The sequence below is a fragment of the Oncorhynchus masou genome, chromosome 9, assembly GCF_036934945.1.
Source record: "Oncorhynchus masou masou isolate Uvic2021 chromosome 9, UVic_Omas_1.1, whole genome shotgun sequence".
NCBI lineage: Eukaryota > Metazoa > Chordata > Actinopteri > Salmoniformes > Salmonidae > Oncorhynchus > Oncorhynchus masou.
Genome location: NC_088220.1, coordinates 11,747,556 through 11,774,647, shown reverse-complemented (window position 1 = coordinate 11,774,647; position 27,092 = coordinate 11,747,556). Strand labels below are relative to the sequence as shown.

Below are 27,092 nucleotides of genomic sequence, written 5' to 3'. Positions count from 1 at the left end.
CCTCTAGGTGGGGATACAGCCTTTGGGTACCTCTAGGTGGGGATACAGCCTTTGGGTACCTCTAGGTGGGGATACAGCCTTTGGGTAGCTCTCGGCGTCCCCCCCCCCCCTTTGCATAAGATTGCTGGAAGAAGTTCCTGACAAGGAAATCCATCTATGTTATAGCTTAAAGCTGTGCCTAAAACTGTACAACCTGAATAACATTACCCCCACCACAGAGTCGCAATGACGTCATCAAAGAGCGCTTCGGCATGGACTGGAAGTCTGACGTCACACTGCGCCTGGCGGCGCTTCATATCTACATCACAGTGTCATCGGCCAGACCCAATCAGAAGATCTCGCTCAAGAATGTGGAGTAAGTGTGTGTGTGTGTGTGTGTGTGTGTGTGTGTGTGTGTGTGTGTGTGTGTGTGTGTGTGTGTGTGTGTGTGTGTGTGTGTGTGTGTGTGTGTGTGTGTGTGTGTGTGTGTGTGTGTGTGTGTGTGTGTGTGTGTGTGTGGGTGAGAGACGACAAAATGGATCGCTCAGCTGCATGACTCATTACTCAGACACTCCACAGAACAAAATGTGTGTCTCCGTATTCCATTATGTTTCATAAAAAATGTCTTTAATGTCTCTAACATGCTGAAGTGTGGTATCCAGCTGAGTTCTAAAAGTATATCAAAATGATCCATAATTACTCCATCTAAAATTAAAAGCAGAAACCACTCAAACCACGAGCTCAAGTCACTCTGACACCAATAAATTCCTTTTACAATTAAAAGTCCCTTGGGCCACACATTTACTTATATCCCCAATTTACCAGATAACTAGATCACTCCCAGATAACAATACTGAACAAAAATATAAATTCAACATGTAAATTTTTGGTCCAATTTTTCATTAACTGAAATAAAAGATCCCAGAAATGTTTCTCTCAAATTGTGCACAAACTTGTTTACATTTCTGTCAGTGAGCATTTCTCCATTGCCAAGATAATCCATCCCCCTGACAGGTGTTGCATAAAAAATAAAATGCCACTCTAAAATGTGAAGTTTTGACACACAACACAATGCCACAGATGTCTCAAGTTTTTAGGGAATGTACAATTAGCATGCTGAATGCAGGAATGTCCACCAGAGCTGTTGCCAGATAATTTAATGTTTACTTCTCTACCATAAGCCGCCTCCACATCCAGCTTCTTCACCTGCAGGATTGCCTGAGACCAGCCACCCGGACAGCTCATGAAATTGTGGGTTTCACCACAGAAGAATTTCTTCACAAACTGTCAGAAACCGGCTCAGGGAAGCTCATCTGCATGCTTGTCATCCTCACCAGGGTCTTGACCTGACTGAAGTTTGGCGCCGTAACCAACTTCAGTGGGCAAATGCCCACCTTCGATGGCCAGTGGCTCGCTGGAGAAGTGTGCTCTTCACGGATGAATCCCAGTTTCAACTGTACGGGGTAAATGGCAGACAGCGTGTTTGGCGATGTGTTGGCGAGCGGTTTGCTGATGTCAACGTTGTGAACAGAGTGCCCCATGGTGGAGGTGGGGTTATGGTATGGGCAGGCATAAGTTATGGACAACAAATACAGTTGCATTTTATCAATGTCAATTTGAATGCACAGAGATACTGTGATGAGATCCTGAGGCCCATTGTTGTGCCATTCATCCACCGCCATCACCAGATAGCTTGATAATGCACAGCCCCATGTCACAAGAATCTGTACACAATTCCTAGAAGCTGAACATTTCTCCGTTTTTCCATGGCCTGAGCATGTTTGGAATGCTCTGGATCAACGTGTACAACAGTGCATGTTCCAGTTCCCACGAATATGCAGAAACTTCGCACAGCCATTGAAGAGGAGTGGGACATTTCACAGCCCACAATCAACAGCCTGATCAACTCTATGTGAAGGAGATGTTTCACGCTGCATGAGGCAAATGGTGGTCACACCAGATATTGACTGGTTTTCTGATCCACACCCCTACATGTGACCAACAGATGCATATCTGTATTCCCAGTCATGTGAAATCCATAGAATAGGGCCTAATTTATTTCAATTGAATGATTTCCTTACGTGAACTGTAACTCAGTAAATTCTTAGAAATTGTTTCATGTGTTTATATTTTTGTATAGTGTAGATAACTCTGACTGACAGACATTATACCAGATAACTAACTCACTCTGACAGACAGAATTTGACAGATACTCTTTTATTTATTTATATATTTAGCAGATACTCTTATCCAGAGTGACATACAATCAGTGCATTCAACTAGAAGAAAACAACCATATAGTATGTGAGTGAATACAACGAAATAAGATTCATCGCAAGTCATTGCATTGCATTGCATTCAGTCACACAGACAGAGTAGAGCCAGTGTTCTGCCTCCAGTCTGAGTCTGACTCTGGGGGGGGGGCCTTGTCAACCCTGTCAGTGTGACAGAAAATAGGAGCAGTAACTCCTTGAGTCTTTGACTACATCCCAACTGGCACCCTATTCCCTATATAGTGCACTACCTTTGACCAGGGCCCACAAGGCTATAAAGGGAATAGGGTGCCATTTGGGACGTAGCCCTCGAGTCTTCCCTGGGGGTCTCTCCCCGAGATATAGACATGGTCCCACAGCTGTCAGCATCTGACTGGTTATACCATCTCGCTCTCTCTTTCTTTCTTCCTCTCTCCCTTTGCTCTCTACTCTAACCCCTCTTCTCTTTCCTTCTCTCCATTCCCAGGAAGGAGTGGGGTCTGGAACCTTTCCTCCCCCTCACTCTACTTCCCACCATCAAGGAGAAGAATGTGTGTAAGACCCTGTCACAGCTGCTCAAGACCTATCAGCATCTGCCTCCCTCAGGCAACAAGGTGATCTTTCCTCTCTGTCACACAATGACCTTCCAATCAGTAAATATTCTCTAGATACAGCATAGCTATAACACTAAGTATTTCAGATTCATTGCGCCTTTCATCTTGCTCTCTCAGTTAAGAGGTTTATCTTCTGACTGGCTGTGGCATTTCAAACGTGTTTAAACAGTGTGCTGGTGCCCCTTTACATGGTGAAACAGTGCCACCAACAGGACATGTACAGTATTGTAGGCGAGAATCCACTGGTCATCCTTGGGTGAATCTCAACCGTATTAAGTGTCTTCTCCTCGTCTCCTCTCCTTCATCACTGATCTGAAATCACAAGATAAGTAAAAGCAATATGGAGGATGCCAACTTGGCTCCTGGACTCTGGGCAGCGTTGAAACAATGACTGGTAAATGATCCAAGACCAGCTCAGTTAATCCCTACCATTGTGACAACGAGTCATCATAATGCTGCATCAAATGCACATGATCTTAGGGACATTGGCAAATGCAATGTAAGTAATTTAATTTATGTACCCCTAATTGCACTGAATACATCTGTTTATCCTACAGCTATTGTAATCAGTAATCATAAGCCTATAAACCAGAGTTACACTGTTAGCACTGAGGCAGTGAGCAATAGTAGGAAGACCACTTCAGGTCCAATGTAAATAACATGAGTAAGTCTATCTCTGATAGGCTTCTCAGTAAAGCATTAAAAACAATCAATCAACCCAGAAACGTGCTAAAAATAGCCCATATTAACATATGTAACCGAAGAAACAAGGTCCATGAAGTCAATAACTTACTTGTAACAGATGACATTCATATTCTGACTATCTCTGAAACTCACTGAGATAATACATTTGATGATACAGTGGTAGCAATAGATGGTTCTAACATCTACTGAAAAGACAGAAATGGCAACGGAGGCAGTGTTGCTGTTTATATTCAGAACCACATCCCTGTAAAGCTTAGAGAGGATCCCATGTTAAATACTGTTGCAGTAATATGGCTACAGGTTCATCTGCCTCACCTGAAGCCCATTCTTGTGGGAAGCTGCTATAGACCACCAAGCGCTAACAGTCACTATCTGGATAATGTGTGAAATGCTTGATAATGTATGTGATATCAACAGAGAAGTATATTTTCTGGGTGATTTTAAATATTGACTGGCTTTCATCAAGCTGCCCAATCAAGAATAAACGTCAAACTGTAATCAGTGTCTGCAACCTGGATCAGGTTGTCAGTCAACCTACCAGGGTAGTTACAAACAGCACAGGAATTAAATCATCAACATGTATTAATCACATCTTTACTAATGCTGCAGAAATGTGCTTTAAAGCAGTATCCAAATCCATAGGATGTAATGATCACAATATAATAGCCATATCTAGAAAAAACAAAGTTACAAAAGGCTGGGCCTAATATAGTGTGTAAGAGGTTACACAGGAAGTTTTGTAATGATTCATATGTTGATGATGTAAAGAATATTTGCTGGTTTGTGGTGTGTAATGAGGAGCAACCAAACGCTGCACTTGACACATTTATGAAACTACTTATTCCAGTTACTAATAGGCACGCAACCATTAAGAAAATGACTGTAACAACTGTTAAATCCCCTTGGATTGATGAGGAATTGAAAGATTGTGTGGTTGAGAGGGATGAGGCAAAAGGTATGGAAATTAATTCTGGCTGATTGGCAAACATACTGAAAATTAAGAAATTATGTGACTAAACTAAATGTTTAAACAATTATAAAAACAAATAAATTATATAAAGAATGATAGTAAAAAGCTTTGGGGCACCTTAAATTAAATTTTGGGGGGGAAGAACAACATTGAATCAGATGGCTCATTCATCACAAAGCCCACTGATATTGCAAACTACATTAATTACCTTTTCATTGCAAGATAAGCAAACTTAGGGATGACATGCCAGCAACAAATACTGACACTACACATCCAAGTATATCGGACCAAATTTTGAAAGACCAGAATTGTACTTTTGAATTCCGTAAAGTCAGCATGGAAGAGGTGAAAAAAGTATTGTTGTCTATCAACAATGACAAGCCACCGGGTTCTGACAGCCTGGATGGAAAATGACTGAGGATAATAGCAGACGATATTGCCACTCCTATTTGCCACATGTTCAATTTAAGCCGACTAGAGAGCGTGTGCCCTCAGGCCTGGAGGGAAGCTAAAGTAATTCCGCTACCTAAGAATAGTAAAGCCCCCTTTACTGGCTCAAATAGCTGACCAATCAACCTGTTACCAACCCTTAGTAAACTTCTGGAAAAAAATGGTGTTTGACCCGATACAATGCTATTTCACAGTAAACAAATTGACAACAGAATTTCAGCATGCTTATAGGGAAGTGCACTCAACAAGCACAGCACTTACACAAATGACTGATGATTGGCTGAGAGAAATTGATGATAAAATGATTGTGGAGGCTGTCCTGTTAGACTTAAGTGCAGCTTTGGACGATCATAGTCTGCTGCTGGAAAAACGTATGTGCTTTACACCCCCTGCTATAATGTGGATAAAGAGTTACTTGTCTAACAGAACACAGAGGGTGTTATTTAATGGAAGCCTCTCAAATATATTCCAGTTAGAATCAGGAATTCCCCAGGGTAGCTGTTTAGGCCCTTGCTTTTTTCAATTTTTACTAACGACATGCCACTGACTTTGATTAAAGCCAGAGTGTTTATGTATGCTGTTAAGCGGAGCGGCACCGGGGAACGCAAGAGCAGACTCAGATGCGGAAACGGGGATGAATGAACCAAAATATTTGTTACACAGAGAGATATGGAGTGCAGATCCGGGGTAGCTTGGATGAGTTGCAGAAAAAACAGATGTGGAGACTGAGGTTGGTGTTGGCTGAGTAGAACATGGTAAACAGGTCCTGGGGGGAATCCAAGGTAGTGGTGGTGAGATGTGGAACAGGAGACAGGAGCCAGAGCGGTAATAAGCAGAGATTATGATCTGGTAGAGAGGAAGTGGCAGGACTGAGTATTTGTAGAGGTCTTGATTATGGAACGAGTTGCAGCTGGTAGGGATCTGCTCTGTCTCCAGCACACCTGCCTCCAACCACACAATCACACAGAGAGGGAGAGGGAGAGTGTACAGGGGGAGTAACTGCAGGTCAAAAAGACACCGGATGAACACCAGAGGGCGTAACAGGAGCAGATGTGACATATGCGGATGACTCAACACTATACATATCAGCTACTACAGCGACTGAAATGACTGCAACACTCAACAAAGTGCTGCAGTTAGTTTCAGAGTGGGTGGCAAGGAATAAGTTAGTCCTAAATATTTCTAAAACTAAAAGCATTGTATTTGGAACAAAACACTTGCTAAACATTAAACCTCAACTAAATCTTGTAATAAATAATGTGGATATTGAGCACGTTGAGATGACTAAACTGCTTGGAATAACCCTAGATTGTAAACTGTCATGGTCAAAACATTGATGCAGTAGTAGCTAAGATGGGGAGAAGTCTGTCTATAATAAAGCAATGCTCTGCCTTACAGGCCCTAGTTTTGTCGCACCTTGACTACTGTTCAGTCGTGTGTTCAAGTGCCACAAAAAAGGACTTTCAAAATTTAAATTGGCTCAAAACAGGGCAGCACGGCTGGTCCTTGGATGTACACAGAGAGCTAATATTAATAATATGCATGTCAATCTCTCCTGGCTGAAAGTGGAGGAGAGATTGACTTCATCACTACTTTTAGTTATGAGAGGAGAGTTGAATGCATGTTGAATGCACCGAGCTGCCTGTCTAAACTACTGGCACACAGCTAGGACACCCATGCATATCCCCCGAGACATGCCACAAGAGGTCTCTTCACAGTCCCCAAGTCCATAACAGACTATGGGAGGCACACAGAACTACATAGATCCATGACTACATGGAACTGTATTCCACATCAAGTAACTGATGCAAGCAGTAAAATTAGATTTAAAAAACAGATTAAAAAACACCTTATGGAACAGTAGGGGAATGTGAAGCAACACAAACATTGGCACAGACACATGCATACACACACACACACGATAACATACGCACTATACATACACATGGATTTAGTACTGTAGATATGTGGTAGTGGTGGAGTAGGGGCCTGGGGGCACACAATGTGTTGTGAATGTAATGTAATGTTTTTAAAATTGTATAAACTGCCTTAAATTTGCTGTGCCCCAGGAAGAGTGGCTGTTGCTTTGGCAGCAGCTAATGGGGATCCATAATAAAAAACAAATACAAATACATCTAGGTTTTTATTTTCACCTGTGACGTTAGTGCAGATCAAGGAGAGGAGATGAGTAGAGGAAGCCACTAGAGACTATTGAGACTGGGCCCTTGAGTGTTGTGTTGTGTCTACTGACAGGTCCCTCCTCTCCAGGGAAAGCTGCAGTACATGCGTGTGCTCAACGATCTTCCGCCCTTTGGAGGCCTGCTGTTCCACACCGTCAGACTAGTAATGGCAACATTCTCTTATAAACATGCCCATATCGTATTCCCACATTATATATGAGTCCCACTCCTTTATGATGAATTTCTCTTATGTCAAGGTACAGCTCATATTTATGTTTTCCTGTAGCCTTGTAGCATCCCAGGCCAGACATCCAAACTGATACTACATACATGTATATATATATATATATATATATATATATATATATATATATATATATATATATATATATATATATATATATATATATATATATATATATATATATATATATATATATATATATATATATATATATATATATATACATATATATATATATATATATATATATATATATATATATATATATATATATATATATATATATATATATATATATATATATATATATATATACTACAGTACATATCATTTTGAAGAATGCATGTTTCTGAGTTAAGTTCTATGCTGTTGTTCCATGAATTCAGAGCTCTCTCTGTATTGATAGAATGTTTGATTGATTGATTGACTGATTGATCCACAGGATGAGAAGCAGTCGGCCACTACGCTGCTGGTGGGTCCGCGGCACGGCATCGGTCATGTGATCGACCTAAAAAACAACCTGACCACGGTTCTGACAGAGTTCAGTCGTGTTGCTAAGATACAGCTGCACCGGGAGAACCAGGGCGTTGCCCGCGTAGAGGTGGCCATACAGGAGGCCAAGGTATGTGACAGATTGAACACATGTACAACTATAGATTTAGAAGGACATTATGAAGCTCAGGATGGAACTCATTGCACCATACTAGTAGGCCATGGTACCAAACATAGATTTAGAAGGACATTATGAAGCTCAGGATGGAACTCATTGCACCATACTAGTAGGCCATGGTACCAAACATAGATTTAGAAGGACATTATGAAGCTCAGGATGGAACTCATTGCACCATACTAGTAGGCCATGGTACCAAACATAGATTTAGAAGGACATTATGAAGCTCAGGATGGAACTCATTGCACCATACTAGTAGGCCATGGTACCAAACATAGATTTAGAAGGACATTATGAAGCTCAGGATGGAACTCATTGCACCATACTAGTAGGCCATGGTACCAAACATAGATTTAGAAGGACATTATGAAGCTCAGGATGGAACTCATTGCACCATACTAGTAGGCCATGGTACCAAACATAGATTTAGAAGGACATTATGAAGCTCAGGATGGAACTCATTGCACCATACTAGTAGGCCATGGTACCAAACATAGATTTAGAAGGACATTATGAAGCTCAGGATGGAACTCATTGCACCATACTAGTAGGCCATGGTACCAAACATAGATTTAGAAGGACATTATGAAGCTCAGGATGGAACTCATTGCACCATACTAGTAGGCCATGGTACCAAACATAGATTTAGAAGGACATTATGAGGCTCAGGATGGAACTCATTGCACCATACTAGTAGGCCATGGTACCAAACATAGATTTAGAAGGACATTATGAGGCTCAGGATGGAACTCATTGCACCATACTAGTAGGCCATGGTACCAAACATAGATTTAGAAGGACATTATGAAGCTCAGGATGGAACTCATTGCACCATACTAGTAGGCCATGGTACCAAACATAGATTTAGAAGGACATTATGAAGCTCAGGATGGAACTCATTGCACCATACTAGTAGGCCATGGTACCAAACATAGATTTAGAAGGACATTATGAAGCTCAGGATGGAACTCATTGCACCATACTAGTAGGCCATGGTACCAAACATAGATTTAGAAGGACATTATGAAGCTCAGGATGGAACTCATTGCACCATACTAGTAGGCCATGGTACCAAACATAGATTTAGAAGGACATTATGAAGCTCAGGATGGAACTCATTGCACCATACTAGTAGGCCATGGTACCAAACATAGATTTAGAAGGACATTATGAAGCTCAGGATGGAACTCATTGCACCATACTAGTAGGCCATGGTACCAAACATAGATTTAGAAGGACATTATGAAGCTCAGGATGGAACTCATTGCACCATACTAGTAGGCCATGGTACCAAACATAGATTTAGAAGGACATTATGAAGCTCAGGATGGAACTCATTGCACCATACTAGTAGGCCATGGTACCAAACATAGATTTAGAAGGACATTATGAAGCTCAGGATGGAACTCATTGCACCATACTAGTAGGCCATGGTACCAAACATAGATTTAGAAGGACATTATGAAGCTCAGGATGGAACTCATTGCACCATACTAGTAGGCCATGGTACCAAACATAGATTTAGAAGGACATTATGAAGCTCAGGATGGAACTCATTGCACCATACTAGTAGGCCATGGTACCAAACATAGATTTAGAAGGACATTATGAAGCTCAGGATGGAACTCATTGCACCATACTAGTAGGCCATGGTACCAAACATAGATTTAGAAGGACATTATGAAGCTCAGGATGGAACTCATTGCACCATACTAGTAGGCCACGGTACCAAACATAGATTTTCACTGCACAGAAGAATTCCTTTCAAATGCAATTAAATCAAACCTGTGAGATTAACCAAGTTGAAGTAGCGGTATGGTCATTATATTAAATATACAGTAAAATGCTTTGTTGAAGCCTCCACACTCATTTCCATCCCTGTATGACGATGTGTGTGTTTCGGAGGGGCTGAGATGAAGCCGATACATAGTGCATTCAGGAACTATTCAGACCTCTTGACTTTTTCCACATTTTGTTATGTTACAGCCTTATTCTAAAATGGACTAAATTGTTTTTTTCCCCCCCTCATCAATCTATACACAATACCCCATAATGACAAAGCAAAAACTGTTTTTATCAATTTTAGCAAATTGTTACAAATAAAAAAAATGGAAATATCACATTTACATAAAGTATTCAGACACTTTACTCTGTACTTTGTTGTTGCACCTTTTGCAGCAATTACAGCCTTGAGTCGTGTTGGGTATGATGCTACAAGCTTGGCACACCTGTATTTGGGGAGTTTCTCCCATTGTTCTCTGCAGAATCTCTCAATCTCTGTCAGGTTGGATGGGGGAGCGTCGCTGCACAGCTATTTTCAGGTCTCTCCAGAGTTGTTTGATCAGGTTCAAGTCCGGGCTCTGGCTGGGCCACTCAAGGACATTCAGAAACTTGTGTCGTGGAAATTCGGTACTGAGAGAGATTTGGTCATTTTTTCAAACAATCATCTTTATTTAATATCAATTAATTATTACAATAATGAGACTGGTCGACCCCCACCCTTGAGTGTTGGCCCGAGTAACCTAACCTTCACACAAATGCAGAGTACTATATATAGCTGACACTTACAATCCTCAGTCATGTTTGGCTTAACCCTCCTCATGCAGACCAAGAAGCATCATAAGCCACTCTGGGTTCATCCTGTTGTTATCTGCACATGGGTTGCTGTCTTAACCCCTTCCTGGCTTAGTTTCCCAGATGCAAGGATGATTTTGAGACAATGAGGAATTGTTCTAAACTCCTCCTGGCTATCTCTATCTCTGTTACACCCACCACATCGTGTCTACGTAATGCAGTCTTTAACTAATTTGTCAGCTCAAGTCATCTCTGGTGACCATAACGCCCAAATTAACTGCAGGGAACTAGAGTGGAGCCCATGAAAACACAAAATTAAACAAAACAGAAATATCCTATTTGTTAACTATTATTCCTAACTATTAATATCAAACAAACCAGCTAAATATGTCATTTTTCTATCACAGCCACTCCTGCCTTGTCTTGACTGTGTGCTCAGGGTCATTGACCTGTTGGAAGGTGAACCTTCGCCCCAGTCTGAGATCCTGAGCGCTCTGGAGCAGGTTTTCATCAAGGATCTCTCTGTACTTTGCTCCGTTCATCTTTCCCTCGATCCTGACTAGTCTCCTAGTTCCTGCCACTGATAAACATCTGCACAGCATCATACTGCCATCACCCTGCTCCACCATAGGGATGTTGCCAGGTTTCCTCCAGATGAGATGCTTGGCATTCAGACCAACGAGTTCAATCTTGGTTTCATTAGACTGGAGAATCTTGTTTCTCATGTTTTGAGAGTCCTTTAAGGGCCTTTTGGTGAACTCCAAGTGGGCTGTCATGTCTGGCCACTCTACCATAAAGGCCTGATTGGTGGAGTGCTGCAGAGATGGTTGTCCTTCTGGAAGATTCTCCCATCTCCACAGAGGAACTCTGGATCTCTGTCAGAGTGACCATCGGGTTCTTGATCACCGCCCTGACCAAGGCCCTTCTCCCCTGATTACTCAGTTTGGCCATGCGGCCCACTCTAGGAAGAGTCTTGATGGTTCTAAACTTCTTCCATTTAAGAATGATGGAGGCCACTGTGTTCTTGGGGACCTTCAATGCTGCAGAAATGTTTGGTACCCTTCCCCAGATCTGTGCCACGACACAATCCTGTCTCGGAGCTCTATGGACAGTTCCTTCGACCTCGTGGCATGGTTTTTGCTCTGACATGAACTGTCAAATGTGGGATCGTATGTCCAATCAATTGAATTTACCATAGGTGGACTCCAATCAAGTTGTAGAAACATCTCAATGATCAATGGAAACAGGATGCACCTGAGCTCATTTTTGAGTCTCATAGCAAGTGGTCTGAATACTTACGTAAATAAGGTATTTCTGTTTTTATTTTTTATACATTTGCAACAATTTCTAAAAACCTGTTTTCACATTATGCGGTATTGTGTGTAGATTGATGAGAAATAAAAAATTATTTCATAATTTATAGAATAAGGCTGTAGCGTAACAAAATATGGAAAAAATTCAAGGGGGCCTGAATACTTTCCTAATGCACTGTACATCATTGGATAAAGCAGAAGACACATTTCCGTTTGACCTTGTGTACAATTGGACAATAAAGAAATCTACATCTAAAACGTGATTGACCCTCCCACCCCTGCAGCCTCTGGTCCTGTTGATGGAGTGGCCTGATGCCAGTAACTTCGCCTGTCTCATCTCCGGCTACTACAAGCTGTTTGTGGATCCCAAACGAGCCATCTACTACCGGACACCTGGTCAGTCTTATATGATCAAGGCAGGTATGTTAGTAGTCACCTCCTTGATTTATACTGCTGGTTAGGACTTGCAATGAAGCTGTATATTTACAATATCTGTTGATGTTTAGAAATGGATCAGTAAGGCTAGTGTTTCGGGAGGTTGTTATAGAGATTCCATTATTATTAGCTTTCGATAAAACTGAAAATGTTTTTCATTTACTGTTCAAATCCTTTCCATACTCTTTGCTTTGGCTACATTTTCTATCAATAAAACTCAACATCCAAACTCAGTATCCAAAGGCACGTTGACTGAATATCAGTTTGCATCTCAAGGATTCCATTTACAGGTTTTAGTGTGTGTCTGCAAGTGTGAGGCATTGCATGTAAACCATTATACTGCAACCAACTCTACTCAATCCATCTGGACTGACACCTGCCTCTCCATAATGCATCTGTGCATCCGGACCTAAACCATATCAACAGCTACCAATCACCTCTGCTGTCGCTCCTCCCATCTCCATACTGAGATCTCATCTTCATCGGACTATTCTCTCCCTCTTCCTTGCATAGGGTAACATTTTGTCATTTTTGCCTTGCTTTTTTTCTGTGAAATATATATGTAATATTCAAACATTCACAGCTCTGTTTCCATCTGCTGTGGTGGTGTGCCTGCATGAGAGGAAGGCCGCTACGTCCCATAACATCCCACCAGACTTACCTCCAACTCCAGTCTCCAGCATCCATCACTGAAAAAAATCCACCAGCCTTCGCCTCTATTTTCCCATAAGGACCCACTCCATCCTCCCATGCGATTCCTCACCTCTTAGCCTCTCAACTGCTCTGAAAATTCTGTCCGCAGATTACAGAGGTTCCCACCACACCCACCCGCGCTCCAGCACTACAGCTGCGTCCAGTGGGGACCGACGAGGGGACGAGAGGGAAAGACCCCACACGAGGGACCCAGGGTCCCAGTCTCAGAAGACAGCGACCGCCCCACTGCCCGCAGAGTCCCAACACCTGGGTCTATGCCACGTCCATCTCCGGGAGCAAAAACAGCTGCAGGAGCTCCAAATGCAGGCAGAACCCGAGCTCGATGTCAACGAGAACTTCATTTCCCAAGAGGCACCAGGGCGGCCCCGTACCAAGTCTGACCCGACGCTGCAGAAAACAGAGACGATCGCCGGGAGGCCGGAAAGCCCTGTCCAGGAGAGCTCAGTGGCCTTCAGGAGCAGAGCCCAAACCATGGGGCAGTCCCAGCGAACTACACGGTTCTTCTGTGACTCCTGCAAGGCCAGGTTGAGGGCAGAGGGAGTGGCTGTGGCCTTGAATGGTGGACGCAGCAGCGCCTCATCAAAGCACTGCTCCAGCGCCTGTGCCTCCCGCGATGGAGGTGCAGTAGACCTGATTGCCCTGCCTCCCCCAGGAAATGAAGAGGAGGAGGAAGAAGAGGTGGAGGACGTAGGAAGAAAGCTGCAGCTGCCCCATCCGGCCATTGCTGCTCCTCCACCTGGGTTCAGGGACAACAGCTCGGATGAAGATGACGGCAAGAGAGGACGGAAGTCTCGACCAAACCCCGTCATCCGTCCAAGCCCTGCAAATGGGGCTGCAGTCAGCAAGAGCTCTGCCAAGGCTTCTTCCAAGGAAGTGGTACTAGCTCCAGAGGATGTCCCGGTGACGTTGATAGACAACGTGGCCACCAGGACAGTACGGGACCATGCCCAGGAGCTGGATGATGCTCTGGTGTCCACTCTGCAGGCCCTGGAGGCCCTAGCTGCATCAGAGGACTTCCCCCATCCCCCCCAACAGCCAGCTCAGACCACAGGTCAACATGCCGTGTCATGCTATATGGACTTCTTCTCATATAGAGAGTCGAATCTAACCACCAAGGGCTCCTTCATTGCTAATGGTTCATTTTAGGGCACAGTGATTACTAAGGGGCACTTTGAAATATTTTTATACACTGAGTGTACAAAACATTAGTATTGAGTTGCACCTTCTTTTACCCTCTACAGTTTTTCAGGGCATGGAAGTGTTGAAAGCTTTCCCTTAGGGATGCTGGCCCATGTTGACTCCAATGCTTCCCACAGTTGTACACACTGGAAACTGTTGAGCGTGAAAACCCTGAAGCATTGCAGTTCTTGACACACACTCACCTGCCTGGCACCTACTACTATACCCCGTTCAGTGGCACTTAAATCTTTTGTCTTGCCCATTCACCCTCTGAATGACACACATACAATGATTCAAGTGGATTGAACAAGTGACATCAGTAAGGGATCATATCTTTCACCTGGTCAGTCTGTCATGGAAAGAGCAGGTGTTCCTAATGTTTTGTACACTTCAGTGTAGCTGAAGGGGAGGAGAGGTTAAATAAGGATTTTTAAGCCTTGAGACATGGATTGTGTGTGTGTGTCATTCAGAGGGTGAATGGGCAAGACAAAATATTTAAGTGCCTTGAACGGGATATGGTAGTAGGTGTCAGTGTCAAGCACACCGGTTTGAGTGTGTCAAAAATTGCAATGCTGCAGGGTTTTTCACACACAACAGTTTCCCGTGTGTACAACTGTGGGAAGCATTGGAGTCAACATGGGCCAGTATCCCTGTGGAACACTTTAGACAACTTGTTGAGTCCATGCCCTGATGAATTGGGGCTGGCTTGACAGCATAACTCAAGTTCAAAGCTTTAACATCCCAAAACAGGGACAAAAAGACTATGTTTTGACGTGTTGTTTTACAGCACACTGCTTGATACTGAACATAGTCTCTTGTGTTGTATCTTTTGATAGCGAGAGAAACACAAGAGTTCACTCAGTCTTGATTAAAATTCAGTTTGATGCAAAACAAGGTTTTGCTCACAGACGGTTAGCAGAGCTTTAAAAGAAACATCAAGAGATTTTAACAAGTGTAAGTATTTAGAAACAGTGTATTTGATGTGCCATCTTTCAGAAATCAATGACTGTTTTCCATCTGTCTGTGATATTGTGTGACGTCCGTGTGACCCTGATAGTGTCTTGTGTTTCTTTCTTTCCATAGGGTTGATTGTGTTGGCGGCCATTACGCCTGAGTCATCGCTAGACTCAGGGCACGAGACCAACTCCTCTGAGCTGACAGACGTCTCAGAGATGGTGTCGGCCATGAAGCAGCACCAGAACCAGGCCTACCTGCTGGCCCACCATATCAACAAGGAGCGTATCTTCAGTCGCAGAGACTTCCCCTTGGCCATACCAGGCTGCACCACCCAGACTATTGGAGGCGGTGCGTTCTCCATGGGTCAGATCCGCGGCGGCTGCCCCTCGAAACCAGTGATCCTCAGTAAGACTGTTCCCCTAAAGCTTAGCCCTGGTCAGGAGACTGCCAGTCCAGGTCTCAGCACAGTGGAGCAGGGGAGTGACGTTACCCAAGAACCAACGCAGAGTGAGCCGAGTGAAGACAAGAAGGCAAAATCAGACCCCACCAAAGTGTGCACCCCAGACCGCCCTGCGATGTCACCTGAGGAGCTGAAAGTCTCCAATCCAGGGCAGGCACCTAAGGTCGGCAAGGATCAAAGGTCACCCGGAACTGCTGTGGGCAAACTAAGCCCGAATTTGTCTGTGGGCGTCAAGGGGAAGAAGTCTGCGCCTCTGAGCCCGGCCACTACCAACAAAGCCTTACCCCTTCTCTTGCCTGTGGACAGAACTGCCTCTGCCAAGATTTGCCCCACAAACATGTGCCAAGATGCCGAGACTGCCTCTAGCAAGACCATCAAGCCTTCAAGCTCTAAAGACCTTTTGCCAATTGATGACCTGTTCTGCACATGCCCAGTTAGAGAACCCGGGCCACAACTAAGACTGAAGGATCCACATACCCAGAAAGTGGTGGTGTTCCACTCCTCTTCCCCTACAGATGATGAGCGTCTTTGTGCCAAAGGCCTCCAACTGGCCAGCAGCAAAGAGAGCACAGTGAGAGCAGCAGGAGGAGCAGGAGCAGACCCCATCTTGGCCAAGCCCAGACCCCAGGCCCCAACCAAGTACTCCCAGTCCCCACACATGCCTGTGAAAGCTGAGAGGAAGGAAGCAGCAGAGGCTAAGGCAGAGAGGTCCCAGGGTAAAGCTCAAGCTGAGCCGCATAAATGCCCCCCGAAGACATTCCCTCTCCTGGGAGACCCCATACACCCTACCTGCTCTGTGGACAAGGTCTCTACTCTCTCCTCTGCTGACAGCAAGAACCAGGGTGGCGGAAAAGGGAAGGCCCAGCGTAGCGCTCCCTTCCTAAGTATCAAGAACCTTCTGTCGGCCACGTTCCCAGCTCGGATTCGCAGGGAGACTGATGAGCGCCGAGCCCAGCTCCAGAAGGTCCGGCAGTACGAGTTAGAGTTTCTGGAAGAACTTCTGAAGCCCAAGTCGTCTGGGGGCGAGTACCTACCCCAGGGGTCCTCACCAGTCCCCTCAGGCACCCCATGTGCTTGCCAGCTCCTTACAAGTCCTGTGCTAAAAGCCCCTGGAATCTCCAGAGAGCAACGCCGCAGCTGCGACTGCAAGAGGATGTGTAGAGGCATCCGACTGCCCGATACGCCGGTCGGCTCAATTGCAGAGACACAGCAGCATAGAGGTAGGGAGAGACCCCTCTCCAAGACCCCTCCAGCGACTTCCAAAACCCCTCACCCCCAGGGAGCTCAGAGGAGACCTCAGACCTTAGAGATCAAGACCACCCGAATCCGCTCGACCAGTCTGGAGTCGCGGGAACCCAGGGGGGAGCAGGCTTCCTGCTTGCCCACCTGCACCTCTCGCACACCAGACTGCATGGGCGCTCCGCAGTACAAGAAGCTCCAGAGGCGGTATAGCATCGGAGAGGTGGACAATGCTGAAGGCACCCAGCTGTACACCGAGATAAAACCCAAAGCCAAGAACCTGGAGAAGGAAATGGAGCGAGTGAGGGCCGCAGGGCTGAGGCTTCCAACAACCGTGGAGCCCATTCACAATCAAACTCACACGACTGCTGCAGAGGCAAAGGGGAAGAAAGGAGTGTTCTTCATCCAGGGAGAAGAGCTGCTGAGGGAGAGCAGAGAGGGGGCGCCGACGGAGATGCTGCTGGGGTTGCCAAGTGAGGACAGTGACGACAGGGAGAAGTGCTGCTCTTTCTGTTTCTGCTACAGGAAGTGTGAAGCGGCGGACGAGAGCAGCGAGAAAGAAGAGCTCTCCTACTCCACCACCCTCCAGGTCCTGCCCGGGATGCAGCTGGGCTCTCAGACCTTGCCCATTGTCAGCAAAACGCTCCAGGTTCTCCACGCTGAGGGCTGCAGCGGGGAGGAGGAGGATGTAGAGGAAGAAGAAGAGGAGCCGCAGACACAGGAGATCGACCTCCGGGCCTGCGGGACTCTGGAGGGGAGCCTGGCGAGGGTCGAATCCCTGCAAGGAAAGACGTTCAGCCTGCCGGACGGTTTCCTCAATGCCCAGCTGGATGCTAATGAGCTGCTAGCCATCCTGCGACAGTGCGCTAACATTCCCCAGGTGGATAACGAATCACGCCTACAGCCGTCCCGGATCGCCGAGTACAAGCAGGAGCTGGCACTGCGCTTCAAAGAGTTCAGGGCAGCGTGCAGGCGGGTGGCGAGCGTCGAGAAGAGCCCCACTCGCATGCTGAGCGTTGTTACGGCCAGCTTCCTGGTCCTCTGCGAGCTGACTCAGACCTTCATCAAGCTGGTTAGAGGGGTGCGTTCAGAGGCCCAAAGGCTGCAGCTGCTGCGGAAGGTTGAAGAGGTTGCTATCAATTACACTTTGCTGTTGCGTGCAGCCGAGGAGGCGATGGGCCACTCCAGTAGTCTGCCTAACAAGAGCGTGAGTCCCCAAGTTACTACAACCTCCACTAACATGGGTTCCCTCTCTCGCCCAATCAAAACCCTGCCTACCCAGTAGAGACAAAGAATGGGGAAGTTCGTAAATAATCATATATGACAGTTGGGAGTGTGGGTGGCTGGGTCCACACTCTCAATGTCCAGTAGTTATTTATTGTTTACAGGACATGCAATGATCCATCCTCAGCAAAAATCGCAATGCAACTGCTTCATGATGCGTTTCCAGGGGCTGTGGCAGTTGCAGCCTAGAGTGGCCCTGTGGTGTTCTAGCATAAGAGACAGACGCCTGGGCACCGCTATACAAAAGGTGCAAGGACCTACACCTCTGAAATGCTGTGTGAAAACAGGGCTAACCACTCCTCCATGTCAACTCTCACATTACAGAGGTCCGTCTCATTATTTTCTATGTATATTTGAGTTGTATCTTTTTAGCAAAGTATACCTTTTTGTGGAGAATAAAAATAATGAAAATAATATATAAAATGATATTGAGTATAACAAATATAAAGAGTAATACGTCTACAATAAATGTGCTCTGGGCAAAAATACAGCAGAGAAAATGTCAAAGTAGCGAATTCTGTGAATTAGGTAGTCCAAAGCCTGGGTTAGTAGTTGACGTGTTTGTTTGTTCAATTTTCTAACTGTTGTGACACAATAAGTTCTGTTGGTCATCTGGACAATGCCATGACCTGCACCTCAACAATATCACATACATCACATTCAGAATGTTGTACCTCCTGTGAGATTGGAAAATCCACACATTTGAATTGGGTTGATATAAAATAAACATGAGGCCCATTTACTCACCTGTAGAATAAAACCACTGGTATGTAACACCTAGTGTGGGCAGATATAACAGAAACGCTAACTCACTAGTGGCTAACCAATCAGCTGGGTAGGATCAATGTTCTTCATGAAGGAAATGAAGGCAGCCTCGCTCTGCAGTATTTAGTGTCGTCAACCTCACGTTGCTCTCTTGGTTAGAGACACACACACAATACTCTCACACGACAATCACAATCCACACTAAACCGGCACATCAACACTTGTAAATGAGAGATCCACATTAGCAAGCTTAGCCTTCGAATTTTGCACAACCTTCAGCATTTGCTCCTGTTCACACAGGATCTAGGTTCATGTTTTGTTCACATTCAGTCGACTGAACACAAACTCCTCATACACCTTCCATTTTATAAACTATTTCATCTTAGAAAACATTCAACTTGCTATATTCTTCTCTACAATAATTTTACAGGATTCTGTGTCACAAACAATTCAATGGGGTTATACTATTTGCTCTCTATATGTGCTGTTATCCTTGTGCAATACAGGAGATATATATAAATCACTAACACACAAAGTAGTTTTCTATGTATTTTAATAAAACTGACACCTGTGTTTTCTGTCTGAAAACGTCTTTCTGTCTCCTCCTGTTGTCAACCCACAGAGATCGAAGCAGCCTACAGCTAACCTCAACAGAAACTATTCAGACTCTGTCCATAACTGTTATACTCTGACAGGATACTATTCATACCAGGCCACGTGAATTCTTTCACTGCACTACTGTCTTGCATGTTTCCCCAATTCTACCTTTGTTCTTAGAGTTACAAGAAGCAGAAACGGTCCCGTTACCAGTGGTGTTGGCAGATTCCGTGTTGCCACTAGTTTTATGAAGTGAGAAAGAAAGAATATACACCGACAAAATATATGAGGAGGCAACTTATACCAATAATGTTTTGCAATGGAAATTCTTTATGCGGAGTTGTGTTGTTCTACACTCAAGATGTAAATATTGTAAAACAGTTGGAATATTGGTGAGCCTGGAAAACCCTTTTACATTACTAACTGACGTGTGAAGATTGGTTCTGAATTCTTCAGCGTTTTGTAAAAAAATAGAAAACATGTCTGTATCGTATAATTTATAGTAGTTATGTTCCATAGACAACTAATAGCGAAAACTTATATTTTAAGAGTATATAATGAGTATAAAGCATGGGACATGTTTATTTTTATAAAAACAAAACATTCTCTCATCATGACCACCTGGAAATGTTTTCAAACATTTAGTTTTTGACGTAATGATAATATACAAATATAGTGTGTGGTTGTCATTGTTGAGTTGCGTTGCGTTGTTGCCATATTGTGAATGTGTCTCTATGTTCCATAACATAATGGACCTTTGTTCCATAACATAATGGACCTTTGTTCCATAACATAATGGACCATTGTTCCATAACATAATGGACCTTTGTTTCATGGCATAATAGACCTTTGTTCCATAACGTAATGGACTATTGTTCCATTACATAATGGACCTTTGTTCCATAACGTAATGGACCATTGTTCCATAACATAATGGACCTTTGTTCCATAACATAATGAACTTTTGTTCCATAACATAATGGACCTTTGTTTCATGGCCTATTCCATTGTGTTTGTTTGCACTTATTTATTTACTTAGTATTTATTTGTCAATAATCTTGTCTTCACTGTGTTCTTCTGTCTGTACAGCCTGTCTCATGTTTTAAGAGCAATAAAGTGTTTTGAAGTTCTAATCTCCCGTTTAGAAACGTCACATTTACATCTGGTGTAGATTGAAATGTGTGTTTGATACATTCAAGTTATTTGGGCCTCATCTGACATTCACTTCCAAATGAATATGAAATAGATTTACTTGAGATTTCCTTCTCCTTACGGAGCATTGGGCAGAGGTAGCCTATCCCTCTACTCCATGTTGTCCTTCTCCAAACTTCTGGCCTAGATTACTGTGGCCTCTATTGTCGGGCTGCATTCAGAGAAAATGTTGCTCAGTCACTAAGCATATCACTCCAAAATCCTGAAGGCTATTTTATGTCAACCCAAACTTCACTTGTTGCCACCACATTACTCCAGAGAACATGGCATAAAATTAGCAATGTAGACATAATCTCTGCAGTGGCGCTAAACCTCTGCATAGGCTGCTCTTTAGCCCTACTCGGGATATTTAGCCCTACTCAGGATATTTAGCCCTACTCGGGATATTTAGCCCTACTCAAGATATTTAGCCCTACTCAAGATATTTGGCCATACTCAAGATATTTAGCCCTACTCAAGATATTTGGCCATACTCTGGATATTTGGCCATACTCAGGATATTTAGCCACACTCAGGATATTTAGCCCTACTCAAGATATTTGGCCATACTCTGGATATTTGGCCACACTCAGGATATTTGGCCATACTCAGGATATTTGGCCCTACTCAAGATATTTGGCCACACTCAGGATATTTGGCCATACTCAGGATATTTAGCCCTACTCAAGATATTTAGCCCTACTCATGATATTTGGCCATACTCAGGATATTTGGCCATACTCAGGATATTTAGCCCTACTCAGGATATTTGGCCATACTCAAGATATTTAGCCACACTCAGGATATTTGGCCACACTCAGGATATCTGGCCATACTCAGGATATTTGGCCACACTCATGATATTTGGCCATACTCGGGATATTTGGCCATACTCTGGATATTTGGCCACACTCATGATATTTGGCCATACTCAAGATATTTAGCCATACTCGGGATATTTGGCCATACTCGGGATATTTGGCCATACTCAGGATATTTTCGACTAAACTTTACTTGCCCATACTTTCTTCATTCTTGTCGAAAAACATTTGTGTGCAATTTCAAGTGTTACTCCAAAACACCTGAGAATATTCAGAAAATATTAAATCCTCCGTTCCAGCCGTTACTATGAGCCGTCCTCCCCTTTTAAACGTCTTCATCACAGTTGCAGCCAACAGTATTTTTCAGTGTAACATCACCTTTCTGGCAGCCCTCTTCCATTACACACAGGTGTTAGTAGTAAGCTTGAAAGCTAATGAGCACATGTGATCCTTCTGTCTTCCGCAAACACTTTCTGTAACATGGAGATATGGCCGTTTGGGAACCCTAACCCTATCAAGGTGTATCAATTGAATTTTTTGAAAATGATTTCTCGCTGATATGAAAGATAAGGTTCCAAAACCTGATAAGGTTCCAAAAATGCTTCCAAAACCGTACGGTAAGCGATGCGTGTTCATTTCTTAAAAGTCTAAACCGTGAGGGGGTTCAGAGCTGACATATGGATTTTTTTTCCCCCAGAAGAACATACCATGGATCATTTATTTGATTTTGAATTTTAGGACGCACAAAAAATATATGAAAACAAATATTTGATAAAATATTGAATTTGGCCTTTTGAAACACATTGAATAACACATTCATAAATCATAAGGAATTAGGTTTTGAGGTGTCTGTCCTATTTCTGGGAGTTATAAGAAAGCACATATAATATCTAAATATGTATTTTTTTGCATATTTTACCCCTTATTTTTGTTGGCACAAAGCTACCTCCATACTTCCATTCATTTATATGGGTTACCTTCTGACCAGTCCTGTGAGACTTGTAGGGAGAACACCATCATGTTTGTGAGCGTCTCCCCTTTCTACAGTGGGGTCATATTAGTTTGCAGCCCAAATGTTTTGGACACTACCGACAAAAGTTGGCACATCAGCTTGACCAACTTCAGACGAGTCCTGTGGAGAGTGTGTGGTTCCTAGAGCAAAATGGAGAACACATTTGTGTTCGTGAGAGTCTCCCCTTTCTATAGAGTGGTCATGATACAGATGTTTTTGTGAGACGACCGACTTTCGGGACATCTCCTGATCTGACAAACAAAGCTGTTGCTCTGCCACTTTCCATCGCAGATGCGGAAGGGTGACAAAGGCGGATGTGTTGGATTGAGACACAGCCCATGAAAAGAAATATATATATATATATCTCTAGTTTAAACTGACACATCTTTATGGGGATTTTTGTATTATGTTACTTAGATTGACGCGCCGGTGTGGGTTTTAATGTTCAGACCAAACGTAAACAGCTCCTAATAAAACTCCCCCTACAGAAGACATCTTCGTCCAATGACTCTTACAGTATGTTTCGACAAGAAGCGGTGTCTCCGCGTGACAACGTTTCGCTCCAAAAGAGTGGCCGCTTCGTGGGTGTGGGCGTGAACCTATGGAGTAAGTAAATAAGTTTTGAAAATGTAAAAACATGATGTAGTATTAGTTAGCTAGCTAGCAGGCCACTGTGCGCTGGCTGCTTGTTAGCCAGCTAGCTAGTCAACTTGACTTACTATAGGACAGGCTGTGGGATGACATTATGAAAATATTCTCCAGTTCTAGTCCCTAGAGAGGAAAACTATGCAGACAGACAGAGAGATAATAGTCAGGGCTAACTGTAATAAGATGAAGCCTGTTTCTTTGTGATGTCTGTCCTCAGATATGGAGAACTACAAAAGCCTGTCTGCAGATGAAGAGGTCCCAGTCCCCAAGAGATTGCTGGCACATTCTTATATACCATGGGTTGTATGTGTACTGATGTTATCACATGTTGTACACAACAAAACAGTTAAAAATCACACATAATGTAGGCTACACACTTAATACAACTGTAGCAAGCCAATCCTCCTAGAGGTCTGCTGGGTGTGCAGGCTCATGTTTCAGCCCAGCACTAAGACACCTGATTCAACTTATCAAACCGAATAAGTTGATAATAATGTGTATTATTGCAGGGCTGGAATAGAAGTCTGCTCACCCATTTAGATCAGGGAGTGGAGCAAGGTTGACCACCTCTGGTCAGGACTTCTTTTTTTCACCAGAAATTATGCTTTGGTAATAATAGCCTACTTACTAAGATGTCTAGAATTTACAAACACGTTAGATTCTCTCTATATTGTGACATTTTATTTTGATTCATTGAATGTTGATTCATTCAAGTGAAGTGTTTAACTTGTTTTAATTCATTGAATGTTGATTCATTCAAGTGAAGTGTTTAACTTGTTTTAATTCTTAACTTAAGCATTATTCAAGATGCACTAGTGTCAATGTTCATTCATCACAGATCACAAATATGCAATAAAAAGGTGTAAAAAAAAGGGGGATCTGTCTCTAATTTGTCTGTTTTTGTGTTGCTTTAACTTTTTGTCCAGTCGTTAACTTTTCAATCGGTTTCATTTGATTGTCATGAAATTGACATAAAATTGTTTAGTGTGACTCCAACCCTTGTATTATAGGTACAGAACGGCCTGGAGGAGGATTGCAGAGATGTTGGTGCTGATGCTGGGTAAAGACATCAGAAGATCAACGGCCTGGAGGAGGATTGCAGAGATGTTGGTGCTGATGCTGGGTAAAGACATCAGAAGATCAACGGCCTGGAGGAGAATTGCAGAGATGTTGGTGCTGATGCTGGGTAAAGACATCAGAAGATCAACGGCCTGGAGGAGAATTGCAGAGATGTTGGTGCTGATGCTGGGTAAAGACATCAGAAGATCAACGGCCTGGAGGAGGATTACAGAGATGTTGGTGCTGATGCTGGGTAAAGACATCAGAAGATCAACGGCCTGGAGGAGGATTGCAGAGATGTTGGTGCTGATGCTGGGTAAAGACATCAGAAGATCAACGGCCTGGAGGAGGATTGCAGAGATGTTGGTGCTGATGCTGGGTAAAGACATCAGAAGATCAACGGCCTGGAGGAGAATTGCAGAGATGTTGGTGCTGATGGTGGGTAAAGACAGATTTGCACAATGTTTGCAAGTCAAAGCCACAATTTCCTTTACCCAAAGTGCTCATTCATTGCAAGTAGGCCGATGTATTTACAGGAAGTGACCTATAATCATCAGTGTCATGACACCAGTATAATGAAAGAGCCATAAACTACAATATATACTAGAATGATAATGTGACGATACTGTAATCCAATTGGTTGCATATTGCATTGAAATTCATGCTTAGTGTATCATGTATAATGTTATAATGTGCGTTACTGGTGATTTCTATCCTTTGGTGGGCAAATTTCACAATTTAATTTACTCAACACATTCACAAAAGGTGGCTTTGATCACAGTTTTGAAGTTTAGGTGGCTTGATGTTCATAGCTCGCTAGCAGCACAAGCAAACACTGTTGTGGAAAATCTCTCTTTGTCCACTGTCAACACCAACTCACTCTGCAATCCTCCTCCATGCCATTGACCTTATGACTTTGTATCTGTATTCTAGCAAAGCAGAATTGGAAAACGAGACACAGCCATGATTGTCTTTCATCCATCTTTTTTTTGGTTGTGCTTACCCGGAACTAATGACAGGCAGAACAATGTTTCATGAAGGGACCATTTTCACGCAAACATCTGCTCCTCACCTGATTGGTTTTCGGCAGCAGTGTCCACGTCTAATTTGCATAAAGCAGAGCTGAAATTTTTATATATTATTAAATATATATTATATATATTATATTAAATTTATATATATTATTATATATCTGCGCTGCTCTTCATCCCACAATCCCCTGCGCATTGCTACAGTTGAAAATGAATGGGTGTGGAACTTTGTCTGGTGAATTCGGAAGTGGTGGAAACCCTACTTTATGAGGATTGTAATGGAACTGAGAGTCATGATCAAGGGCTAGCGACACCAGTCGCATTAGCGTGTCACGTTACAATGCATTATATGCAACCTATCAACCTATGCTGGGTAATTGTAAACCTAAATTGTCGTTATAAACTTATCAACAACACATGCATTACCTTCAGTCAATAGATAGTCATGTAAGGATAATCGATTATCCGCAAATAAATCATCATCCTCAGTGCAGAAGCAATATAACGAGAGACTCATTCTGGTCCTCACTCGTTTTTTCAGTGCGTAACTATTATTTTTGCAGGCCATCAAAAAAATGTATTTGAACTCGCATTTCACTATCTGACATAATGGTAGACAGCGTTTTAGGCTTTAAATTAGAGATGTAGTATTTGTTCATGTGCTTTCCCATTTCTAAGCCTCACTGAACAAAGAGCCCTTTGGGAGTCAAATGAACAGCTCATTTATTTGAATGAAGCCAAATGACCTCGCTCAAAAAGATTCGGAATGCCCGTCACTAGTGCCGCGTTCAAGATTACTGGGAATTCTGAAAAATACGAGGTCAAATCATGAGGTGAGTGATCTCCAGGTCGGAAAGTCGGAGCTATAGAGGCCCATGTTCCCGAGTTGCAGATTTCCGAGTTCCCAAATTCCCATCAAATTTGAATGCGTAATTGTAGACTTAAGCAATAAGGCCCGAGGGGATTTGTGGTATATGGCCAATATACCATGGCTAAGGGCTTTCGCACGGCACAACACGGAGTGCCTGGACACAGCTCTTAGCAGCGGTATATTGGCCATATTCCAAAAACCCCAGAGGCACCTTATTGCGATAATAAACTGGTCAACAACGTAATTAGCGCAGTGAAAATAAATAGTTTGCCGTTCCCGTGGTATACTGTCTCATATACCATTGCTGTCAGCCAATAAGCATTCATTTTCACAGGATTCATGCATTCAACCAGAGAGGTAGAGTAGCCAATTTCGGCAGAAAATCAGTCCTCTTCCAGCAGGTGGCGTTTTTCCCACCAAGCGAAGAGTTTTTTGTATTTCAATGAGTTTTGAATTTGGTCAACAACAAAAATGTATGGCTTATTTGCTACGTGAGGTCTATTCGATCGTAATGCGTGAGTTATGAGTACACTGCTATAAGTAGGACACGTGACATCCCAGAAACATTGAGAAAAAAACATTTATATCGGTGTTGTCTCTCGAGATGGCTATATGCATATTCATAGCATCTCTCTCAATTGAATACACGCGGTTAACGTCAACAACACTCATCGAATATTCAAAAATAGGATTTAAACAATGCGATGTATCCACCAATCCAAAGAAACGATAAAAGGGAGCTAGACTGTCTGCCGTGCTGCTTTGTGGACAACGACTCCCGCGGAGAGATATGAAGTATCTTGTCAGAATATCTATTAACTTTGATTCAACAAAATCACGTGACGTGGGCGGTGCGCGCCACCAGGAAGAAGGACCAG

General features: G+C 43.4%; 1 protein-coding gene across 1 annotated transcript in view; it reads left to right on the top strand.

The window, feature by feature from the left end:
• The window catches only part of LOC135545527 (FERM and PDZ domain-containing protein 3-like), a 53,509-nt gene extending 32,795 nt beyond the window's left edge, over positions 1-20,714 (top strand). The window contains exons 9-15 of the mRNA XM_064973183.1: positions 219-355; positions 2,719-2,845; positions 7,224-7,313; positions 7,837-8,016; positions 12,236-12,371; positions 13,189-14,151; positions 15,363-20,714. Coding sequence (XP_064829255.1) covers positions 219-355; positions 2,719-2,845; positions 7,224-7,313; positions 7,837-8,016; positions 12,236-12,371; positions 13,189-14,151; positions 15,363-18,220 — 4,491 coding nt within the window. The 3' untranslated portion in view covers positions 18,221-20,714. The remainder of the gene's footprint in view (positions 1-218; positions 356-2,718; positions 2,846-7,223; positions 7,314-7,836; positions 8,017-12,235; positions 12,372-13,188; positions 14,152-15,362) is intronic.
• Positions 20,715-27,092: the final 6,378 nt, after the last annotated feature.